Raw genomic sequence first — 23,308 nt, forward strand, 5'->3', positions numbered from 1 at the left:
GGTCGACTCTATATGCTGTTCGGCAGGGACCCAAAGATACTCCATCAGAATTCCTGGATAAACTGCAGGATACTATGAGGCTGCACATACCCTTAGATCCAGGATCGGAAGTGGGAATGCAACAGCTAGTGTCATTATTTATAGGACAATCAGCAGGTGACATTCGAAAGAAGCTGCAGAAGCTGAGAGCACCAGAGAATAGGAATTTGGAGACTTTGTTAGATGAAGCACAGAGAGTATATAGTAATAGGGACGAGGAGGACTGAAGGAAAGAAAAGCGGGCTTTAGTAGCAGCACTACAGGAAAATAGAGGATTTAAGAATGTGGGACCCAAGCGGCCTTTAGGAAGGGACCAGTGTGCATGGTGTAAGCAGAGGGGACATTGGCAAAATGAGTGTCGTGAGAAGCGGAAAGGAAAAGGGAGGGTACAAGCCCATGTCGAGGATGATTGATGGGAACCTGGGGAGTCTACCCTAGTGGATCCACTGGTTGTAATAAAGTTAGGGAAACAACAGCACAATATGGAGTTTTTAGTTGATACTGGAGCAACATTTTCGGTTTTAAATGAAGCCTTAACACCTTTAGATGATGACTTTGTAACGGTAAGGGGAGCTACTGGCCAAAGTGAAAAGGCGTATTTTCTGAAGCCTCTAAAATTTGAATTAGGAAAACAATTAGGAGTACACAAATTTTTATACATGCCAAATTCGCCGAAACCTTTATTGGGGTGAGACTTATTAGAGCAATTAAAGGCAGAAATCAAATTCGAAAAAGGAAAAATGGAAATTAGAGTTGGGGATAAACAGTTGGTTGAAATTCTGAGCTTAGCCCTCATAAACACTCCAATTAGAAAGGAGATTCCTGAGGAAGTACGGGACCAAGTACATCCGATGGTATGGGCCTCAGAGATACCGGAAAGGCAAAAACCGCCTCCCCTATAGTAATCAAACCAAGGCAGGGAACAAAGCCCGTGAGAATTAAGCAATATCCTCTTAAAATAGAGGACAGAAAGGGAATTCAACCAATAATTGACCGGTTTATTAAATCTGGATTACTGAAGGAGTGTGAATCAGAATATAACACTATTTTACCAGTCAAAAAGTCAGACAGTAATTATCAAATAGTACAAGATCTCAGGGCTATCAACAAATTTGTTGAGGATCTGCATCCTGTTGTAGCAAACCCATATACACTATTGACCAAACTAGTACCTGAATTGGCCTGGTTTACCGTGCTAGACCTAAAAGACGCCTTCTTTTGCTTGCCTCTGAGCTCAGAAAGTCAATTATTGTTTGCATTTGAATGGGAAAACCCAGAATCCGGAAGAAAGACACAATTAACATGGACTGTATTACCCCAGGGATTTAAAAACAGCCCTACTCTCTTTGGAAACCAGCTGGCCAAAGACCTGGAACAGTGGAAACGACCACATGGAAAGGGAGAAGTCCTGCAGTATGTGGATGACTTATTAATAGCCACAGAGACTAAAGAACTGTGCATAATATGGACGATTAGTTTGCTGAATTTTTTTAGGACTTAATGGCTATCGAGTCTCTCCACAGAAAGCCCAGGTCTCTCAGCAGCAAGTAACTTACCTTGGATATGAGGTCATGGCTGGTCAACAAGCCCTAGGGACTGCAAGGAAGGAGGCCATTTGTCAGACCCCTTGACCACAGACAGCTAAAGGGCTCCGCACGTTCCTAGGAATGACTGGATGGTGTCGCCTGTGGATATATAACTACAGACGCATAGTAAAACCCCTTTATGAACTATTAAAATCAAATCCGAAAACCCTCACTTGGAATGGAGAGGCAGACAGAGCATTCCATCAGCTTAAAAGGAAGCTGATGGATGCCCCTGCTTTGGGTTTATCAGACATGACGAAGCCTTTCTGGTTATTCTCTCACGAGAAACAGGGAATAGCCCTAGTCCTAGCCCAAAATTTGGGACCAGATAGAAGACCAGTAGCATACTTCTCTAAACAACTTGATGAAGTAAGCAAAGGATGGCCTAGTTGCCTAAGAGCAGTAGCAGCAGTAGTTTTAAATATCCAGGAAGCACGGAAATTCACACTAGGCCAGAAAATCACAGTACTAGTATCCCACATGGTGTCTGCAGTACTAGACATGAAAGGAGAACACTGGCTTTCACCCCAAAGGTACCTGAAATACCAAGCTCTCCTAGTGGAACAGGATGATATAAAAATAGGGGTTACTAATATTGTCAACCCACCTTCTTTCCTCAGCGGGACCACAGGAGAACCAGTGACACACAACTGCCTGGAAACGATTGAAGCAGTCTATTCCAGCCGGCCAGACCTCAAAGAGGAGCCATTAGAGGAAGCTGATGAATCCTGGTATACAGATGGGAGCAGTTTCGTCCGACAAGGTATCCGCAAGGCAGGATATGCGATAACCACCGAAGATCAGGTAATAGAATCTAAAGCCCTTCCTCCAAATACCTCAGCCCAAAAGGCAGAAATAATAGCTCTAACTCGGGCACTGGAAATGGCCAAGGGCATGAAAATAAATATATGGACAGACTCTAAATATGCTTTCGGAGTGGTCCATGCCCATGGGGCAGTATGGAAAGAGAGAGGACTCTTGTCTGCACAAGGAAAACATATAAAGCACGCTAAGCAAATCCTCAAACTCCTGGAAGCGGTGCAACTACCTGAAAAGGTGGCCATAATGCATTGTAAGGCTCACCAAAAAGGAAACTCCACCCATGAACTCAGCAACGCTATGGCAGATCGTGAGGCTAAAAGAGTGGCTGAAGAAGGTGAGGTAGAAGTGCAGTCTTTGGTCCCAGATGGTAAAATACAAATTGATGGTGAACCTCAATATTCTAGGGAGGATCAAAAACTTATTGAAGATTTAGGTGGGATGAGAGAAAAGGGCAGGTGGGCAAAGACTCCTCAAGGTAAAATAATAGTACCATTTGCATTATTATGGGCCATAGTTATGGCTGAACACAGAAAATCCCATTCGGGTGTAGAGGCCTTATATAAGTATCTAAATCAACGTATAGTTGCCCGAAATCTGTATACTACCATCAAGCAGGTGACACAGCAATGCGAAATCTGTTTACAAAATAATCCTAAAACAGGACTGAAGACTCAACCCGGGCGGATAGGGAAAGGAAATTACCCAGGACAACAATGGCAGATTGATTTTTCGGAACTCCCAAGAAAAGGGGGGTTTTGGTACCTTCTGGTCCTAACAGATACCTTTTCTGGGTGGCCAGAAGCATTCCCTTGCCAAACCAATAAAGCTAGGGAAATAACTAAAGCATTGTTACAAGAAATAATACCAAGGTTTGGGGTTCCAGCAACAATGTCATCAGATCAGGGATCACATTTTGTGGCAAAAATTGTCCAGCGGGTTAGTAAACTTCTAGGAATAGACTGGCAATTACATACTCCATATAGTCCACAAGCAAGTGGTCAAGTAGAGAAGATGAATCATTTAATTAAATTACAAATAGTAAAACTAGGTCAGGAGGCTGGATTGCCTTCGCCCCAATCATTGTCTTTAGCACTTCTGAGAATCAGAACCAAACTCAGAACTAAGGAGGGATTAAGTCCTTTTGAAATAGTATACGGGAGAGCATATATGATACAGGCGGGGACATCAACTCAGATTGGGAATGAAATATTAACTGATTATGTTATAAACCTACAAAAGCAGCTGCGGGAAATAGAGAAAGTGGTCCTAGGGACCAGAGATCGAGGTCTGGATGGGCCTGTACACAACATTAAACCTGGTGATTAGATATATATCAGATCTTTTTCAGATTCACCTCTGGAACCAAAGTGGGAGGGTCCATTCCAGGTGTTGTTAATGTCCCATACAGCAATCAAGATTAAAGAACGATCATCGTGGATACATCACACTCAAGTCAAAGGAGCCCCAAAACAGCAATGGGAATCAAAATTGACTGGACCCCTAAGACTCCAAATCCAACGGAAGGATGGACACTGATTATCAACATGATTGAACTATGGGTAGAGACCGTAAGTGCATGGGATCAAAACTCTTATCTGAAAATGACTCAAACAATCGCCGAAAGTTTTAACCTCTCTGATTGTTGGGTATGCACTGCTCTCCCCAGAGGAAATTTAGAGACTCCACTCCTTGGAATTCCAGTGTCTTATAACAAATGGAGTTGGCCCCATGATAGCTTAAATAATTCCACTTTGCCCACAGGGGATAACATAATCTGGAACTTGGGTACTAGTTGTGGCCCTGACCAACAGGAGAGGCAATTACCCTCAGGGGAAACCATGTGTTGGGGTTCCCAGAGCCCACTGCCTCCTGAGGAATCAGTCCCCAATCATTCTTGTGGGAACAAAAATGGCTATCCACTTAAATTTGATTTGCAAATATTGGAAAAACCAACCATCATCAGACGAAATAATAAGACTGCCCTGAAGTTTGGAAGATTTCCTTTAGAAAATATAACCAAATGTGAAATAAGAGAAACCCTCCATGCCACCCTTAACAGCACTTGTCCACCAGCTATACTGAAAGGACCATGGTTCAATTATTCTTATGACTGTATCCCTGATGGTCACTGGTGGTTGTGTGGGGATGGAAGGGCAAGGAAATCTCTGCCTAAATATTGGGATGGGGATTGCACTCTGGGATATGTCATTCCCCAGGACAAAATATATAACCACTCACATCCCCCACCTGGATTTATACGGACCCCTTGGTGGAAGGTGTGTAGGGTTCTAGAAAACCCTCTTATAAAAAGACCGACAGCTTATCATATTTTGTAAGATGGTTCTTTCCTCAATTAGAAGTCAGTGAATTAGAAAAGGCCATAGTAAATATTTCGGCCACAATGGAAAAAATAGTAAATTCCACTGTGGATGCCATCCAGGGGCTACAAGTACAAATTTCCTCACTTAGTAAAGTAGTCTTACAAAATCGTATGGTTTTAGATTTAATAACAGCTAAAGAGGGAGGAGTATGTTTGATAATAAATCAAAGTTGCTGCTCATACATCAACCAAGGTAAAAGAATTGAAACAGATATGACCCAAATATGGCAGCAGTCAAAAATACTACACCAAATAACTCAGGACAATACATCATCAGGATTTATAAACCTATGGGAGAAACTCACATCTTGGCTACCAGACCTAACATGGTTAAAACAGCTCTTTATAGACTGTGTCTTAATAATTATTCTAGGAATATTGATATGTTGCATGCTACAGTGTTTTATGTGGATATGCAAGTATGCTAGCAACCATTATGAGGATTGGAAAAGACATCAGCTACACAAAAAGGTGGAGAGTGGTGCATACTTTGCCAAAACCCTTAAAGGGAATGGCATGATATAGCAAAAGAATTTGCAGAGGTGAAAGAAAAGGGGGGAATAGATACACAGAAATGTCCACTTTCCTTGCAAATTATTTACTTATAACAACATATGATGATTTCTGAACGTTGCCTAAGAATCCTGCTTGCCCAGACTGTTTTGTGGATTCAGTGTAGCTTACCCAGATAGTCTGGGGACTGGCTATCATAAAAAGTAGCAGGTAGCCCTGGGGTATGAATTAAAAACACAACTCACTGATAGCAGACTCAAAGCCCTCAATGGGCACTCACTCAAAGCTCTCAATGGGCACTTAGGCAAACTTAAACAAAAGGACTCAGAGATGCTATCTAGGGAGGATGACCTCGCCGATTTAGGAAGAAGACACCTGGACTTTGCTTCACAGCACATGCCCTGGAAAAAGCGGACACTGTGAGGAGGACCATATACTTCTCCCCTTGACCATCAAAGAAATGATTATAATAATCACGCCTATCCCCTGAACTAATTGTAATAACCCGGCCTTTCCTAATGAATATGTATGCTTTGGTGTAATAAATATTTGGCTACTTGCCAGAGACGGTGTGCAAGCTTTGTGGAGAAATCCCATTGCACCCCGGCTGGAATAAACATACCTGCTTTATAACTCTCTCCGAGTTGTAGAGTTTGTTTCTGCACGTCAGTGTTAGCATCACTGCACTATGCTCCGTTCCTGTCCGATGGATCTCTTTCAGCTCCACAAACTGGTCCTTAGAAACACATTACACAGCAAGCAAAGCAAGTCAAGTCCAAGAAGTCGGTTTCTTTCTCCCCTCAGTGTAAAAACTGTGGCATGCATTTGAGGCATCAACCGGATCAGGATTCTCTTTGCTTGAGCAACCCCTACAATCCCCGTTTAAAATCCTTCTGGCTTCCTGTACATCTCAACAATTTTTTAAAATCCATATCCCTGTAGAAACTTTATTTCATTCTCCTAGATCACTGCTGTCCTACTGTGTCCACCCTCATTGGGAGTTTTCTACCACTGGCCCCCTCCCTGCAGGAAGGTTGCCAGCCCAGAGCATGCTATGCTCTGGTCCTTTGTCATCAAATATTGTATCTGTTTCTCTGTTCACTGCTCTCTCTCACTTTGCAACAAGACCAGGGATAGTAGCAGTCCACTTCATGGCTACATGTGGAAAAAACCATCTTCCAGTACTGTTGCTGACTCCCTGTGCATCTCATAAATCTTATGAAACCAGTTTAGCTCATGGCTGCCATTTCCCTAAGCTTCCTACACCGATTTCTGAATTCTTGCTCCACTCTACCTCTTGGGAGATCTGGTAATCTAGGGTGGAATTCAGTTCACAGTATCCACATACGAGGATTTTAAAAATAAACTGTGAGGCAGTGAGGAAGTTATTCTCTCCTGAGAAGCTTGGAGCCCTTTCTCTTGCTCACACTGGGGTTAGGATGGATATCCCAGTCCCAGTGAAGAGTAACACAGCTGTTCACACTTGTGCTTCCTTTATCCCTCCTAATAGAGCCTCTGCCCTCTCGACACAACTCACTTCAGTGGCTGTGATCATTAAAGGCGTTGGAAATAGGGTCTGAGACTTATGCAAACTCCTGCCTCAGGTGCCATGACCAATGAACCGATCAAAAATGCCAGTTCCTCTTAGAATACCATCCCTGAATTCATACCCGACGGCAGATCTGTCACACAGTAGCCAAACATGTTAATACAGCTGAAGCCTTTAGGTGCACTTGTACCCTCAAAACTCAGTGGAGTTGCTGTCATCCTCCAACTGTTCAGTGGCCTAGATGAAATTAGTTAGAAGTCTAAACGCAGCTGCTAATAAAGATACTGTCTTTCTGCCTCAGAAAAAGCACCAGCTCCCTTTGCTACCAGATGTCCTCTTTGGCAGTTTGAGTCATTGAGGAGCTAAGTGATGAAGAATGAACCTGGTCTCCAAGAGGAGGCCTCAGGCCCTGAGTGGCAGTAGTGGAAACAGCAGAAGGGAAGTTTTCTATTGCTGCTGCCTACTGGGGCTTGGCACTGATGGCTGTTCCTACTAATGTTGCTTGTCACCAGAATCCAATAGAGCCGCTTGTGTGAACTGTCTCCTGCTCGGGAAACATCTTCCCTTGGCTCCACACAGGTCTCCTGGAGACAGTTCTGGGGGTGGATGGGCAGAGCAATTCCAGGAAGAACTGCAGGGTCTGGGGCCAGCTGACAAGTACAGCATGTGGATTTCCAGACTTTTGGGGAGAGGAATGTGTATCCTACCTTCTCTGCCCACCTGCTTGCTGCTATCAGAAGGACTGTGACACTGAACTCGGTTGGATGGACTATTCTCACAATCTAGTACTCCTAGAAGGAGGAAATGGAGCAGGAGCACTGCATGCTATCTTCACTGAGAAAGCCTGTCGATATGAAGGCTATGTGTAGCTTGAATCCAGCACCATCACCACCACCTTTGGCACGAAAGTCCTCTCCAGCTTCATTTCATTTCATTTATAGCAACAGTCCTAAATCAGATTGCTCCAAACGGCCAGCTCTGGTCTGAGCAAAGTGATTTGGGAGCTGGTCACAGAAAATCACACGTCTGAGAACCTTTTATGCACTTTCTCCCTGCATTTCCAGCTCAGGAGCTTTCCCCAGGAAGTTTTCCCTCTGTGCACTGTCCCAGAAGAATAGTGGGAGATCTAACAGTGCCTGTCAAACGTTATAAAACTACAAGTGGCATGGAGGATGTAAACTGTCCTCCACTTCCCCAAATGAAGAACATGGCATTGGCAGGTGGCAGGTCCTGGGATAACAAGAGGAGATCCCTCTTTCACAGAACATGCAGTTGTACAGTGAAATCCTTGCCACAGGACACAGTGAACAGAAGACTTGGCAGGACTTCTGAAGGGGACTGGGCAATGGAAGAAAACTTGTCCAGACCTACTAAGCATAAAGGCATCAGCTGCAGCTGAACCAGCCACACATTGCAAGAAGACTGGGAAAGGGGGCTGGGAAGTCTTGGGGTATGCTTTCCCTCTTCCCTTGATATTGGCAACTGGTCAGTGGTGCAGACAGCACTGATTTTTGGTCACACCCAGTAAGCCACTTTTATATGAAGTGCATACTAATGATACTGGTAAGGGTTAACGGGAGTAGGCAGGTCCTAGAATGAGCTCATTTCAAGTCGGGTAGAGTATGCCTTCCCTGTGACCATAAGGCATTCATGGGAACAGAAGTGCAGGCATTCATGGCTCTGGATTGAGGGGCACATCCAAACCCGCTCGCATGGAGTTATGTAAGAATTTTTACAGAAATCCACCCAGAACAGCAATGGTAAGTTTCGGAGAGACCATCCACACTTTCAACAGACCTATAGAGAACAGAATCTGGCCTGGAATGTGTGCAGCAGTCACCAAGTTTGTTCAGGGAATCACCCACAAATTTCCCAGGATAAAAATATTAGTGGAATTAAGATCTCCCTCTCCTCTATCATACAAATCCAGAAAGATCAGAAATTTGGTTGCTTCTTGCTAACCATACTTTGAATTCCTCTAGAATGCATTTTACCAGAAAAGCATGTATTTTTAATGCAGACACACCCTTCTCCTTTTGGATAACAACGGTGATTCTCAGACTTCAGCATTGTCCGGATTTTCTAAAAAGTCTCTGAATTTGACGCACAAGACTTGGATTCTACCATTTCAGTTTTCTGGAAGGATTTCTCCCATTCAGACTAAGTTAACTCAAAACAAATTTGCTTCTGTGCTATAGTCCAGAGGCTTAAATAGGTATAAAAACATCACGTGCATTTACCACCAGGAATTCAACTATGTCATTTAGATTTGGAATAGCCACATTCTGCCCCTTGCCCAGGTTCTGTCATCATAAACAAATTTTGCAGGTATTTTGTACCTGTTACGGCAATTTAATACTCCCCAGCAGTCTGGAAAACGTGACCATCATGGCCAAGTGACCAATAATATGCTGGTAAGCTTGGTACGTAGCATTGCCATGTCGAGTAAGTTGATCCTTTATAGAGCTGCTGCTTCTCTCACCTCTGGTAGAAATATGTTCTTTGGCTTTTGTTGTGTATTATAACTCCATGCCTGTACAGTGTGGTACAGTGATGGGCACAGCAACTGATAGTAATAGCAATTAAGAACTAGATCTTTACAAGTCTGAACAACAAATTTGTGTATCTTTTGCCAGAAACATCTGATGAGACTGCCTGCATATTTTGACAAAGATTAATCCAGGCTACAGAATTCAAGCCCAGATTTCAGACACGCCTGCGCGGACGTATTAAAATAGCATATTTAAGGAGCAAAATGTGCAAGTTTTTGCAATGCCCTATGTGACTCCTGCTTCAGGAGACACATCAAGAAGACTGATGCTTGACTGTGTGAGTGGTTTGGAACTGGCACTCATATGGCCACACAACTAGTTTGCAGCCATTAACTAAAACGCCCGGTGAACCGGCATTCCTTCTCTCTCCCCACCGCGTTTCCCTAAATTCAGGGCCAAATTCTCGCACGTGCAGAAAAGGTGCTGGGTGAGGGAGAAAACCGACCCCAGCGCTACGGGGAGATTTACACCTGCAACCACCCTCCCGACCGCCACAAGGCCGAGGTCGGCAGCGGCCCTGGCCCTGCTGCCAGCGGGGAGCACCCGGCCCAGGCCCCGGCCCAGGCCCCGGCCCAGGCCCCGGCCCAGGCCCCGGCGGCGCTCGGCCGCTCCCTGCTGGTCCCGGCCGGCGCCGCAGGCACTCTTTGTTCCCAGGGCGGAGGGAACCACACACTGCTATTGATTTATTTATGTTTGTTTTTTTCCCCGTCCTGAAAGGTGATTTTAGGCATCTTCCTCGTGCCTCTGCGCGCCGCTTGTGCTGGTGGAAGGCCTGTGCCCTCCCGCGTTTGTTCCATCTGCGTCGGGCAAGCCCTGGGGCTTGGAGGGAGCCTCGCCCCCACCTCAGCTCTGGGGCAGGCTTTGCTTTCCTCCCACCCAGTTCTTTTTCCAGAAGTGCGAATGGCTGAGGGTGCTGAGCAGGAGCATGAGAATCTGTGCCCTGTACAAAAAAAGGACACAAATCCTGCCCAGCTGAGTTGCAAAACCCTGTTCTTGGGCCGGTCTTAGGAATTACTTCAATGGTTATGTTCAACTTTGGCATCTCCGTGATTTAAGCTTACATTAAAGCTGGTTTTAACTGCGTAATAAGAGAGAGGTGAGACTGAAGTGTTTTGAATCCAGAAGTTCCTTCCCAGACTCGCCAAACCACTACTAACGTTCAGACTGTGAGCGGTGGGACAGTCAGCCTTGGTACAGATCTGACCTTCTCCAAAATTCAGATGTAGCCATATTCTTTGTACAACTGTTATAGATTAATTGTAATTTAATGGGAAATAACCACTTCTCAATTTTTAGTGATCAATAAAATTTTTATTAGCAAGCTGCGAGTGAGCAAAACAGCGCTGAGTGCGCCAGGAGTCTCTGCTCTACAGGACAGACACCTTAGACGACAGAACCGAGTCCCTTTATAGTGTAGTCATCATCCATATTCATGATGGGCGTACCCTGAGGGGTCTGCAAAGTTGTAAACAAGTTTTCCCGGGCTTTTCTTGGGTTCTTCCATTTATGGGGGATGATTCAGCACAGGTGTTTTTGCAGTCATAACAGTCTGGCTACACCATAGTCTAGTCATAACATTGTCTGGACATAACACTGTCTGCCTTGAAGGTGGGGGCCATTTTAGCTCCCCTCTAACAACTGATTTTAACAATAGAAACTATGTACATACATCTTATTATTTCTTTTTAAACCTGAGGTCGCATAGAAAGTGCAAAAACATTTAGAAATTCTATACATAAGAGAATTACAAAACTGTTTGGCCACAACATAGTTTAGTTACAACACAATCTGGTATTAACAGAGTCTCTCTTTATGCTTAGTTTACTTAACAAGATGTCCTGACCACAACTTCTTTTTCCCCTTGAGATTTGAATAACAAATACCATATATGTTTTATTACACAACCAGCTGAACGTTTTGACCCCAGCTGGATGTCCATCCTGTTGCAGTGGGTTGCAGGTTGTCCTGAACCAAGGGACAGCTGAGACCTCCAGGCTTCCTGAGGTCCTTAGCACATAGGGAGTGAAGCATCTTTCCTGCTGTCAGGGCACTGTAACATCAGCTATCACACAGTCTGCGCTTTCTCATCCAGGATACAGAATCACACAGAGTCACAGAATTATCTAGGTTGGAAAAGACCTTGAAGATCCTCCAGTCCAACCAGTAACCTCACACTGACCGTTCTCAACTCCACCAGATCCCTCAGCGCTATGTCGACCCTACTCTTGAACCTCTCCAGGGATGGGGACTCCCCCCCTGCCCTGGGCAGCCCATTCCAACGCCCAACAACCCCTTCTGCAAAGAAATACTTCCTAAGAGCCAGTCTGACCCTGCCCTGGCACAGCTTTAGGCCATTCCCTCTTGTCTTACCGCTTGTTACTTCGTTAAAGAGACTCATCCCCAACTCTCTGCACCCTCCTTTCAGCTATGTAACAGCCCCAGCCATCGCCTCTGCTGGAGAAAACACCACATAGTCCAAATCCACTCCATTTGAAAGCCTTCCTCAGGACCTCTCTCCACCTGAGTGCCTGTGGAAATCTGCCAGTACGTATTAGCTGTAACGGGCAGTTCAGTGCCAGCATATTTATCTCATTTGTAGTGTACCATTTACCTCAGTAGCAAAACCCATCGTCTCCGTGTTTTCTGCATCCAGCTAACTTGTGTATTCATTTGCATTCACATTCCTGCCTCCCTGTCTCACTGTCCCTCACTGCTCTCATTGACTCACGTCTCGCACCAGACTGTAAATTTCTGAAGCAACAATCAAGTCGAGGAAATAAAAACTGGTACTGTGGATGGCTGAGAGATCCTTCTGACTGTAGGTGTCCAGAAGCTGCAGGGCAAAGCCAGCTCTTTCTCTGCAATGCTCTGCTGGGTAAGGGGTTTCGAGTCTTTCTTTTCCCCACATATCAACTGTAATGTCTGAACACAAGGATGACTTGAAACCTCCTGTTTCCTTGGGTAACGGGAAGGACCTGAAATTCTCCTAGCTGCACAAGCTTCAGAAGCGTTCTTTGCTGTGAAACCCTGGTTCTGTACACTGTCCCTTCCTGCTATTACTGAGTGAGGGTTTTCCCTTGCAGACATCTTTTGTAGATGCTCCTACAGGATCCCAAGATCACTTTGAGAACTACACCTCTTTGGAGAAACAAAGTCCACAAGACATTTGTGTCTTGGGAACTCCCCCAAGGTGCAAACCTGTTTGTTGGAGAAATCCCCTACTACTATCTATAGAAAATGCCTGTGTGGCATCCTGATTATTGCCATAATGAGTATCCCCTGCCTCCCATGTCTAGAGCTAGAAATGCAGAATCCCATCACCCATGGATGCTTTCTCTTTCTGTGCAGAAGCTTAAGGTATGTCTACACAGTTCGGTAGATCATAATTCAGACAGCCCTGAGCTCCTGCCAGCCCATATAGCACAGTCTGTGCCAACCCATCGGGTCAGACAAGTAGGGCCTCGTGAGACTTTCCATGTCACTGCCACAGTGCTCTTAAGTCTCCAAACTTCTGCTAATTTTGACTGTGAGCATCTACCTGACACTCAGCAGCACCTGTCTGATGTCTGGCTGTCTTTACACCTTCATTTCTGAAGGGTTCTCCCAAGTTATCACACTTCTTTTGCAAGGGCAGGACAGGACCAAAAGCCTTATTTTGCAATTTGGAGCTGCTGTTGAAGAATAAGTTACTGCTGTGATAACCTGCAGTAGCAGTGATCAAGAAATTTAATGGTGGCCAGACATACTGAGCAGAATATCACTAGTGCACTACATGGCACACGTCGGGTGGGAATAGCTGCTGAAATCCATGTAGTTGTCCTTGCTAAGGGATTTTTGCATTTTGAGGGCATTGTGAGGAAGATACCACCTGCCAACTGCTCTCTCTGCCTCCAAATCCAGAGCGCTGTCGCTTCTGCCAGACAAACCACCTGTAAGTGCTTCCGTGTACTTCTGTGGGGTCAGTAGAGACTCAGTCCACACAAGTCTTCTGTATGCTGGTGATAAGGCAGAGAACGAAGGGTATAAATGTCAAGATTATGAGCACTGCTCCAGCCAGATGATGGCCGCTTGGAAAGAAAAGAGCTTACGAAGAACACGGGGGTTCTCTCAAAGGCAGCGTGACACCATTTGAGAAAACCATTTTGAGATACAAGCACTCACCTTTATGTTCAACATTGTTATCTCTGTCTCAGCCACTGCTGGGAGACCACAACGGCCAATCCTGCCTCTTACAACTACATTGTTTTTGTTTTTTTTTATGACTAAGTTTTTAGTATGTTTAAGCACAAAAGGGTGGTTCATAATCAAGTCAGTCTGAAACCCCTGAAGGTGTTTGTGGTGAAACCAGAGCTCCCACCCCAGGGCACGCACTGCAGGTCATGTCTAAGTGGGGAGAAACTGAGCAGGATCAGGACGGCAGTTACAGGCCAAGAAGCATGTTGGACACAGATGTGCACCTTGCGACATGACCAACTATCCACTGTCAGCGATACAGGATGTGTGAGGAAGCTCAGATCCTTCTGGAACCTGAACTGCAGCTGGTTTGCAACAGACAACTGTCCATCTAGCAAGGGAGAGGGAATGAGCTTGTAACATCATTCACAGTATAGCCAGAAATTCAGCATCCCCAAGCCTCATCTAAAATTGAAAAGTGCCTCCAAAGGCATTGTTTGTTGCTTTGTTTGCAAAAAGTGCAAACAGCACATCAGAGAAGAAAAAATGCCTTGGTGGATTGTTTGGCTGAACACTTAGTCAGGGTATATTGTAATGAGCCATATGCTAGCTTTGCATAGTATTATGGGGTAAGCCAGCTGCAACGTGCAGCTGATTAGTCTGGTTGGAAAAATCTTCATTTTCCGTAACAGGAGGCCAGCAAAGGCAGGCATTCTGGCAGGTACCATCAACCCCTCTGACTGCTCCTCTCCTCTTGCTGTGGATCAGATGAAGCTAAGGGAGCAAGAGAACCTCTGCTTTATTTTTGTCCTGAAGGAGGGACCCTCCTTTAGCCCTAGGCTTCTTTAATAATAACTGGTTTTATGAACCAAAACCCTTTTCTGTTCTTATGGAAGAGGTTTCCACCGCCTCTTCCCACAGCTGCCATTCTTGTTGCCCCAGTCAGAGCTCAGTCGTTCCCCGTCCAGCATTCAGCTCAGCTGATGTGGTGGAAACCTCCTCTAAATTAAGGGGATGGGAACCTGACGAACTGCGAGATCACAAAAGCGGCTGTGCAGCATGAGAGCAAATGTCCTTTTTGCCCCAAATCCCATCTCCTGCTGTGGCCAAAAGGTGCCTAGGCAGGAGTGTAAGAGGAGAGGGTATTTCCTCCAGATACCAGCTTTGAACAATTTGTCTCTCAGGGACCTTCCGGAGCTGGAGGTGTTTCCTCTCTGCATTAGCTAAACCTCAGTGGACTTTCCTCCTCTGTACTTGTCGAGCCTTCACTTGAACCTGCCTGATCTTCTGGCATCCACAGCAGCCTGGGCTAAGGAGCTTCATGGCTTACTCACAAGGTCCACTGATGGACGAGCTGAAACCTCCTCCACCAGGAATAGATCTTCTTTAGATCTCAGCTGTGCCAAGTGCTGAATGAACAATTTGCGTGGGCACCCTTTGAATGGGTGAGAAATCCCGACCTAGGAGATGGGAACATCAATAGTTCTTTTAAGGTCTTTTTTCAAACTATTATTGGTTGTGTTTCCAAGGCAAAATTAACAGCTGTGTCAGAATCAACTACAAATGAATACAACAAATCCGGAAACACAATGCCAATGAACCTAAGATATTTGATGATTTTTTTTTTTTTTTTTATTTAAGAGGAACTTAGCTAAGGGTTATCCCTTTGCACTTACATATATCTAGTGTTTTGAATACTCTGGGTCATCCTTACAGACAGACAGAAAGGGAACTATTATGGAACATAATATATGTTCCATAACATATAGAACACATCTGGAGTGATTATTTCAGAAAGGCTGGAAAAGAAGCCATGCAGCTGTCTCAGTCTTGAGGTGCCCATGTGAATTTGATGTGTAAGCCTCTAAAGAGCAACAAACCCATGAAGCAGGAGTAACTGGGGGGGGTGGGGAAGCAATGTGGGAAAACCTAGGGGATACCATATTTACATCTGAGTAAGACGACTGAATCACTCTCATTAAAAGAAAAATTCCCCACAGACAGGATTGTTAAGACTATTCTTATTTGACATGGTTATTAATGAGGAGGAGGAGGGAGTAAATTGCACATTAATGATCTTCACAGACAGTAATACTCTGTGAAGATGTGAGTGCTCCAGTGAGGAGACATCACTGGCCAACTGGAGTGCAGCCCTAGCATCATGGTGACAAATTGCTGAAACCTCTGAACGTTGCATCCAATCCTTTCCAAAACCACCGGCCTCATGGGGCAGACACATTTCATTGTCAGTGAAAATCAGGAAGATGAAAACACCTGTTTTCCTCTAAATTCACCCTATGGTCCTTGCAGAATGTGATATGAGGTGACCTGCACGTTTGGCGTTCAGGGTGATGGTTAATGGGTATTTTACTTCAGCCAGGCAGTTCTTCCTCTCCTCCTGCTACACTCCACGTGGGTTCCTTGCTCCATACCCCTGGTCAGCATCCCATAGATACACTCCTGCCAAGTCCCATCCTTCAGGCTGACCCCGAAACAGCCCCCTTTCTGCCAACACTCGGGTTTCCCTGCAAACATCGAAAAGCCAAATCCCTACTAAAATCAGACTTTTTTGGGGGCGTGACCAAAATTTGTAAGGTTTAGAATAAAGTGGGAATATGAGAGGCTCACTCATAGCTGGGACATGCAAACTACAGAATCATAAAATGGTTGAGGTTGGAAGTGACCTCTGGAGACCATCTAGTCCACCCCCTCTGCTCAAGTAGGGTCAGCTAGAGCAGGTTGTCCAGGGCTGTGCCCAGTTGGGTGTTGAGTATCTACCTCCACAGGTGGACACACCGTAAGCTGTCCATGCAACATGTTCCAGTGTTTGACCACTCTCACAGTAATAAATTTATTGTATTCAGATTGAGTTTCATGGTTTAATTTGTGCCCATTGCCTCTTGCCTTGTTGGTAGGCACTGCTGAGAAGAGCCTGGGCTCCTTCTCTTTATTCCCTCCCGTCAGGTATTTGTGCTGTCCCGGTTTAGGCCCAGAGGGCAACTGAGCACCATGGAGCTATTCACGCACTCCTTCCCCTCAGTGCTGGGAAGGAGAAAAATGCATCAAAAAGGCCTAGGAATGGAGATAAGGACAGAAAGGGGTGGCTCACCCCTTATGGTCACAGGCAAAAGACAGGCTCCTTAGGGGAACACAGACATCACCTTCATTCAAAACACTAACAACGATGACACTTAACAGACAGAATGGGACAGTGAGAAGCGTTACCAAATCTTAAAACACATCCCCCCACCCCTCCCCTTCTTCTTCCATGGGTGGCAGGGGGAGCCCTGACGTCTCACCACGGGATAGAGGGGGGCTCCATGCTCTGGCGCATCTCCCCCCCTTCCTCCTCCTTCCTTCCCCTGACCTCAATGTTTGCAGAGGTGTCCTTTTCGTAACTCCTCCTCACAACTCCAATTCTTCCTCCCAGATTCCCCTTTTTAAATACATTATCACTGAAGCGCAGCCACCGTTGCCAATTACAGAATCAGAATCACAGAATCATCAAGGTTGGAAAAGAACTTGAAGATCATCCAGTCCAGCCATTAACCTCACACTGACCGTTCCCAACTCCACCAGATCCCTCAGCGCTGGGTCAACCCGACTCTTCAACCCCTCCAGGGATGGGGACTCCACCCCTGCCCTGGGCAGCCCATTCCAACGCTCAACAACCCCTTCTGGAAAGAAATACTTCCTAAGAGCCAGTCTAATTGGCTCGGCCTTGGCCAGTGGTGGGTCCGACTTGGAGCCACAGGACCTTTCAAGAAGCTTCTCACGAGGGTCACCGCTGTAGCCCCCTTCCCCTGCTACCAAAAACCCTGCCACACACACAAACCCAGCACATAAGCGCATCAGGAAGTTCTTCCCGGAGCCTTCTCTGCTGCAGGCTGAATGGTCCCGGCTCTTTCAGCCCCTCCTTGCATGACAGATGCTCCAGTCTCTTCGTCGTTTTCACGGTCCTCTGTTTGGGAAGCACCTGCACAGGAGGAGACGGCTCCCTGGCAGCTGTTTTCCGCAGGCTGTGCTGTACGGACATGCCTAGAGCCAAGCCAGGGTAACCTCAGTAGGGTCCGGACTGGAGGCTGTGGGACTCCGAGGCATTATCTCAGCAGAGCTGTGGCAGGAGCGGAGCTGGAGCATCATGGAAGGCAGCACTGCATGGAGGTTCATGCAGCAGGGTGCTGTAAAGAAACAGGGAACACAGGCGGGAAAAACTCCCCAGGTGGGAAGTGCTGGGGGGCTGAAGGGAGCACAGTGATTCCCCTAACCCTTCCTCTAACCCTGCTCACCCCAACTCCAGAGCCACAGAGGGGCTGAGAGGTGATGGCGAAGGCTGTGGCCCTCCCCGGCACCAGGCAAACTGGAATAAAGCCGTGGTTGCCAGAGAGCGCGGCCCAACTGCCTGGGAGCGTGGAAGGGGTGCGGGGGAGAGGAACGCAGGGTGTCCTGAGCACCAGGACACCTCCTCTGCATCTCAGCTGAGTAATAAAACGAGACGAGTGTGGTTGGGTGAACACCAGAAAGGTCCTGACATTTCAGAAATCCTTCGCTGTTTTGCCTTTAATCAATCTGTACTAAGCCTCAAAATGTGAAAAGAAGTGCTTAGGGCAAAGGTGAATTTCATATGAAGAGTAAATTGCTTTGATGCTTGTCAGTTTGCCAAGACTTTTACAGCAAGGAAGTGGTGTTATTTCCCAGGCTCCTGGCATGGTCCTAAAGGTCACACCTCACTGCACAACTCTTCCTTTCTCTCCAGCTGTTGTTCATACAATAAAAGCCATAAGCATAAAGACGTTGCTGCTGCTTTTTGGTACCACTAGGTAGAAAAGTCTCAACAATCTAAGTTGTTTCATGTTTTTGGAGCTTTATTGTGAAGGTAGAATGAAAATGGACCATGAGAAGCTCATCGCCACTTTGCATCACTACTATTATCTCACACATGCATTTATCTCCCTTCCCTTCCTACTCAGTGGAGTTCATGTTCCTTCACAAACCAGCCTCGTTAATTCTGAGAACTTTTACCACACGTTCACAATGAAGGCTCTCCAAATAAATGACTACTTTCATAAAACACATTACAACTACAGTTTTATGATGACTGCTGTAACAGAGAGGCACGTCCTCACTAGGCATTAAATCAAGAACAGCAAGATTTGTCCAAGTCCAGAACTCAACTCTAGTGGCACCTACATAATAGTCTCATGCCATGTTTGTTTTTTTACAACTACCAGCAAGTATGCTATGAAGTATAATTACAGAATATTCCACAGTTGAGGTATATCAGTATTTAGGGGTCCTGCATGAATTTACAGAACTTAAGCAGCATGCACTATGTGGGCAGGGCTTCCCAGACACAGGGCTAACACTGCTCAATGAAGGTGCAAACCCACTGAGCACAGACTCTAACCTACCTGTGCTCTTATGATGAAACTAGATCAGAGCTCAGCTGCTGCATGGTGAATGCCATAAAACCCAGAACCACCTCGCTAGCATGGACCCAGGGCCAGCATGCTACCTTGGTCTAACCAAGGGTCCAGAGGCAATGCCTCTTTCCCCCTCCGCTTCCAAACAACTACGATCACAGCTGCTGCACCTCATGAGGAACAGCACCCCCCTGCCCAGCACCCACCTCCTCAGTCCTGTGCCTACTCACTGTAAGCAACCCAGCTGCCCAGGGCATCTCCGCACTGCCTCCCTGACACCCCTCACACACCCTCGCAAAGCTCCTCAAGTCCTCTCACAGACACCCCCCCACCCCACCTCACGCACCCCCTCACAGTCCTCTCACAAACCCCCTCACGCACCCCTCGCAGACCTCTCACACCCCACCTTATGCACCCCTCAGGGACCCCTCACAGTCCTCTCATACCCCACCTCATGCACCCCTCACAGACCCCCTCACACCCCACCTCACACACCCCTCAGGGATCCCTCACAGTCCTCTCACAACCCCCCTCACGCACCCCTCAGAGACCCCTCACAGTCCTCTCACACCCCACCTTATACACCCCTCAGGGACCCCCCGCAGTCCTCTCACACCCCACCTCACGCACCCCACAGGGACCCCTCGCAGTCCTCTCACAACCCCCCTCACACGCTCCTCACAGACCCCTCTCTCCCTCCCTCCCTTTCCCCCTCCCACTATTTGAATCGGAAGCTGCGCGTGCGCCAGCGCTCGGAACGGCCCTTGCGTTTCCGCTTCCCCGGCGGGTGCCCGGGAAGGCGGGAGGCTGCGCGCGCGCGTGTCGCGGGGCGGGCGGTGCGCGCCTCCAGCCGCTCTGCCGGCGCCTGCGCCTGGGCGCCGCCTCGCACCTCCCGCCCTTTCCTCCTCCTCCTCCTCCTCCTCTGTGAGGGCCCGGCCGTTGCTCCGCGCCCCGCCCTGCCCCGGGCCGGGGGATGCGCTGCTCGGCGGCCGCTGGTAGGAGCTGCGCGGCGGGTCGGGGAGCGGGATGGAGGTGGAGGAGGCGTTCCCGCTGGTGGGGCAGATGGGGCCCTACCAGGTGTATCTGTGCGTCCTGCTGGCCGTGCTCCTCCAGGTGAGAGGCCGCACGCCCCCCCCCGCTCCCTCCCGCCCGTTTCCCGCCGGTGGGGGAGGCAGTGCCGGGAGGGGGATGTGAGGGTCCTCTCAGGGCGTTGGGTGGGTGTGCCGGCGGCGAGCGCTGCCTGGTGCGAAGGTTGGTGTCGGAGGTCTGCTGCTGGTGGCGGTAGCTGCGCTTCGGCGCTGGGTTTAGCCTGCGGCGGTTTTGCTGCGCTCCTGGGGCAAAGGTGACCTCTGTCCAAAGGCAGAGTGAACTTCTGCGGAGTGAATTTGGGGCAAATCAGTGCCGCGCTGCAGGAGGAGTTACGCCTCACTCGGCCAGCAGATTGGGAGTATGCAGTTTGTCAGGTGAAGGGCCGGCTGAAGTGAAATTAAACTGAGATTTCCATGAGCTAAACTGTCTGACAGTGACTTCTCTCAGAGACTGCTGGGAATCCTACACAACCTGGAGTTAATGACCCAGGCAAGCGATTTCTAGGTTGCGTGTGGTTTGTTTGTGGTGGAAATGTTTGAAAAGCTACAGGTGGTCGCTGATACCTCGGTGTGCAGAAGCTCTCATCTAACCAGCTGAAAGGCTATGACTGCTTATGGTACTTTGATTTGCCTTGTTTTAACTCTTAGAATGTAGGAACAGTGTCCCTGCATTAGGTACGTGGACAAGGCTTTACATCTTGGGTAGTCAGGTTTGTATTCTGTGAGATACAAAACTGGAGCTCTCAAGTTTCCTGATAAAAGTGGACTCCAAAGTGACAGTAAAGTACTATAATATCATTCAGAGACTGCATGACCAAGTGATGTGCTCTGCAACCAGGTTTGTCATCTTTACTTCCAGCTTTGCTTCATCTTTGTGCCTATTCCTATGAGGTGGGGAGGGGAGATGAGGATATGTGCACCTTCACAGTCAGGCCTAAGCGTATAGTTTGAATCTGACAGAAGTTTGGTTTACTCCATGTTAACTCTTCAAAAACTTAATGGTAGTGAATACAGTGAGGCTGACAGATGACAGGTTACTGCCCCTGTGGAAATTTACCTGCTGCAGGAAGGAAGAGGGGGAACTTAAATGTCCTCACACCTCTGCAGACCACTATTTTATAGTAATCGAGAACTTCCAGTCATGAGCAGTGAGACTGAAGATCTTCTCCTGTCAGCCAGGGGACTGGCAGAAGTGTTAAGAAGCTTTATGAGATGATCAAAGAAAATTCAGATGGCCAGTCCTGTCAGTTGGGAACTCTGTGTTTGGTTGCAAAACTATGATGATGAACAGCAAACGCTTTGTATGTTTCTGTTTCCTTGTACCGTTTCTCCCTCTTTTTTTTTTACTGATTTAGCTGATTAATCCTTTAAAATCAGACATTGGTTAGAGCTTGTTCTCCTGGCTGACTGGCTAGAAAATTTGTATACTTTATGAAGACTAGGGATTAAGGAAGCAATATTTTTTCTTCCAGTGCTAGTCATGTTCTGGAAGGAACTGCAACCATGACAAGTGCTCGGTATTCCCAGAGTATTTAATAGTATGGGTCAGCTGTTCTGTAATGCGTTTGTTTGTTTTCATTTTAACGGATTAAGTTCCATTTCTCATGGGAGAAGTAAACAAAGATCTTCATAAATCCCAGAACTAACTCAAAATAACTAAAGAAAGAAAGGTAGCAGGTTTGCAGGTCTGTTTTTTTTCTTCTTGTGTTATCTTTAATTCTTGAACTTTACCAGTGAGGATCATCCCAACGGATAGCTTTTCTTTGCTTCAGATCATGCAGATGCAGGAGTTTGTAAGAGATGTAGATTTGAAGCTTGTTGTCTTTCAGTCCGTGAATAGATTTGGATTTACACCACTAGTTCCTGCTTGGGTGGTTGATTGCTTTCTGTGTTCCGCTATTGGTGCCAAGTTACTTCGTGTGTCACTTGGGATGTGCAGAAGCAAGACTGCGAAGGCAGGTTCCACGACCGGTGTTAAGTCTTTTGTCTGGTTTATCACCCATCCTTGGAGGAGGGACCCAAAGGTAAGTACTGTATCTGGTGTGTGTGACATAGATTTAGGTAATCCTGGGCTCCTTCAGTGGATTAGATGCTGCATCTGGCTGCAGAATGAGAACGCGTGTTAGTCTGTGTCACTGGCTCTGCCATGGCCTGGTTATTCCATTTTATTGCTTGTTTCCCTGTCCCTTCCCACATGTTCCCTCAGCTGGCTTGTATTTTCCCGTTGGCCTATTGGTATAAAAATACTTCTACGTTCTTAAGAATACCACATGGGTAAAAAGTATTTTTCTTTGCTGTGTCAAGTCCCTTCATCTCTGATGCCGATACACTGAGCTTTCCCTGCCCCCTAAGATTCCCAGCAGATGTTCTGGCTTTCCTTGTAGGCTTTTGTGCTTTTTCATGTCTTCATGTTCTAATCTCTTGAGTTTCATACTTCATAGGTATTTTCCTTCATATTAGTGTTTTTCTTCTCATATAAATTTCTACAGTAAACTACTTCTACCATGTAGCTTTACTGATATACCAACATATCTGGCCTCTGAATTCTAATTATAAACATAGTTCAGCTCACAGAACTCCTTTGAGGCAAATTGTACGTATGTCAGTATGGGCTTGAGTGAACTAGTACTTGATCTGTGGAATGAGTTTACTGACACTGGAAAAAAACCTCCAGGCTGCTTGTAGTTGGAAAAATGTATTTGTAAGTCATCAGTGTAAAACTAGATTAAGTTTAAGTCTCAGGGGCTGCTTCTTTCATCTTTGCAGGGTACTTGATTTCACTTCTTCACTGATCATATTATTCTTCTGCTACCTGCTGCTGTTATTCATTAACTTGTTGAGTTCTTACTGTATTAAGGTATGCTTGGCTTATTCACTACCAACTTAATAGTACTTTGGAAGATTTTTAGGAATCTTCTGTAGCAGTGATTGCTAACTTTATAATGGAGTGATGACAGCTAATGTAGAGAAACATTTTGTTCCAAAAATTTATGGAATTGCCCAAAGCCAAGATTTACCTGAAGAATGTGGCGATAGACTAATGATGTGAATTTGTGGCTGGATTAATCTTGCATTTCCATTGTATCTTTAAGGGAGTGAGGGAGGAATAAAAGGGAGCTGGTAACTCTTAAAATACTTAAGACTTTACTTTGAACTAAAAGTAATTGCTTGACACGTATTGAT

At 46.4% G+C, this 23,308-nt stretch overlaps 2 protein-coding genes across 2 annotated transcripts in view; both read left to right on the forward strand.

Annotated features, from left to right (window-relative positions):
• Window positions 1-3,922: 3,922 nt before the first annotated feature.
• LOC141920006 (endogenous retrovirus group V member 2 Env polyprotein-like) lies at window positions 3,923-5,352 on the forward strand. The gene is given in 3 exon segments (XM_074816693.1): window positions 3,923-4,088; window positions 4,209-4,772; window positions 4,775-5,352. Coding segments are annotated over 3 exon segments (1,308 nt in total).
• Window positions 5,353-19,870: 14,518 nt separating this feature from the next.
• The window catches only part of SLC22A15 (solute carrier family 22 member 15), a 42,383-nt gene continuing 38,945 nt past the window's right edge, over window positions 19,871-23,308 (forward strand). Inside the window, exon 1 of the mRNA XM_074808732.1 lies at window positions 19,871-20,150. Within this exon, the coding sequence (XP_074664833.1) occupies window positions 20,064-20,150 (87 nt within the window). The 5' untranslated portion in view covers window positions 19,871-20,063. The remainder of the gene's footprint in view (window positions 20,151-23,308) is intronic.

The sequence above is a fragment of the Strix aluco genome, chromosome 2 (assembly GCF_031877795.1).
Source record: "Strix aluco isolate bStrAlu1 chromosome 2, bStrAlu1.hap1, whole genome shotgun sequence".
Classification (NCBI taxonomy): domain Eukaryota; kingdom Metazoa; phylum Chordata; class Aves; order Strigiformes; family Strigidae; genus Strix; species Strix aluco.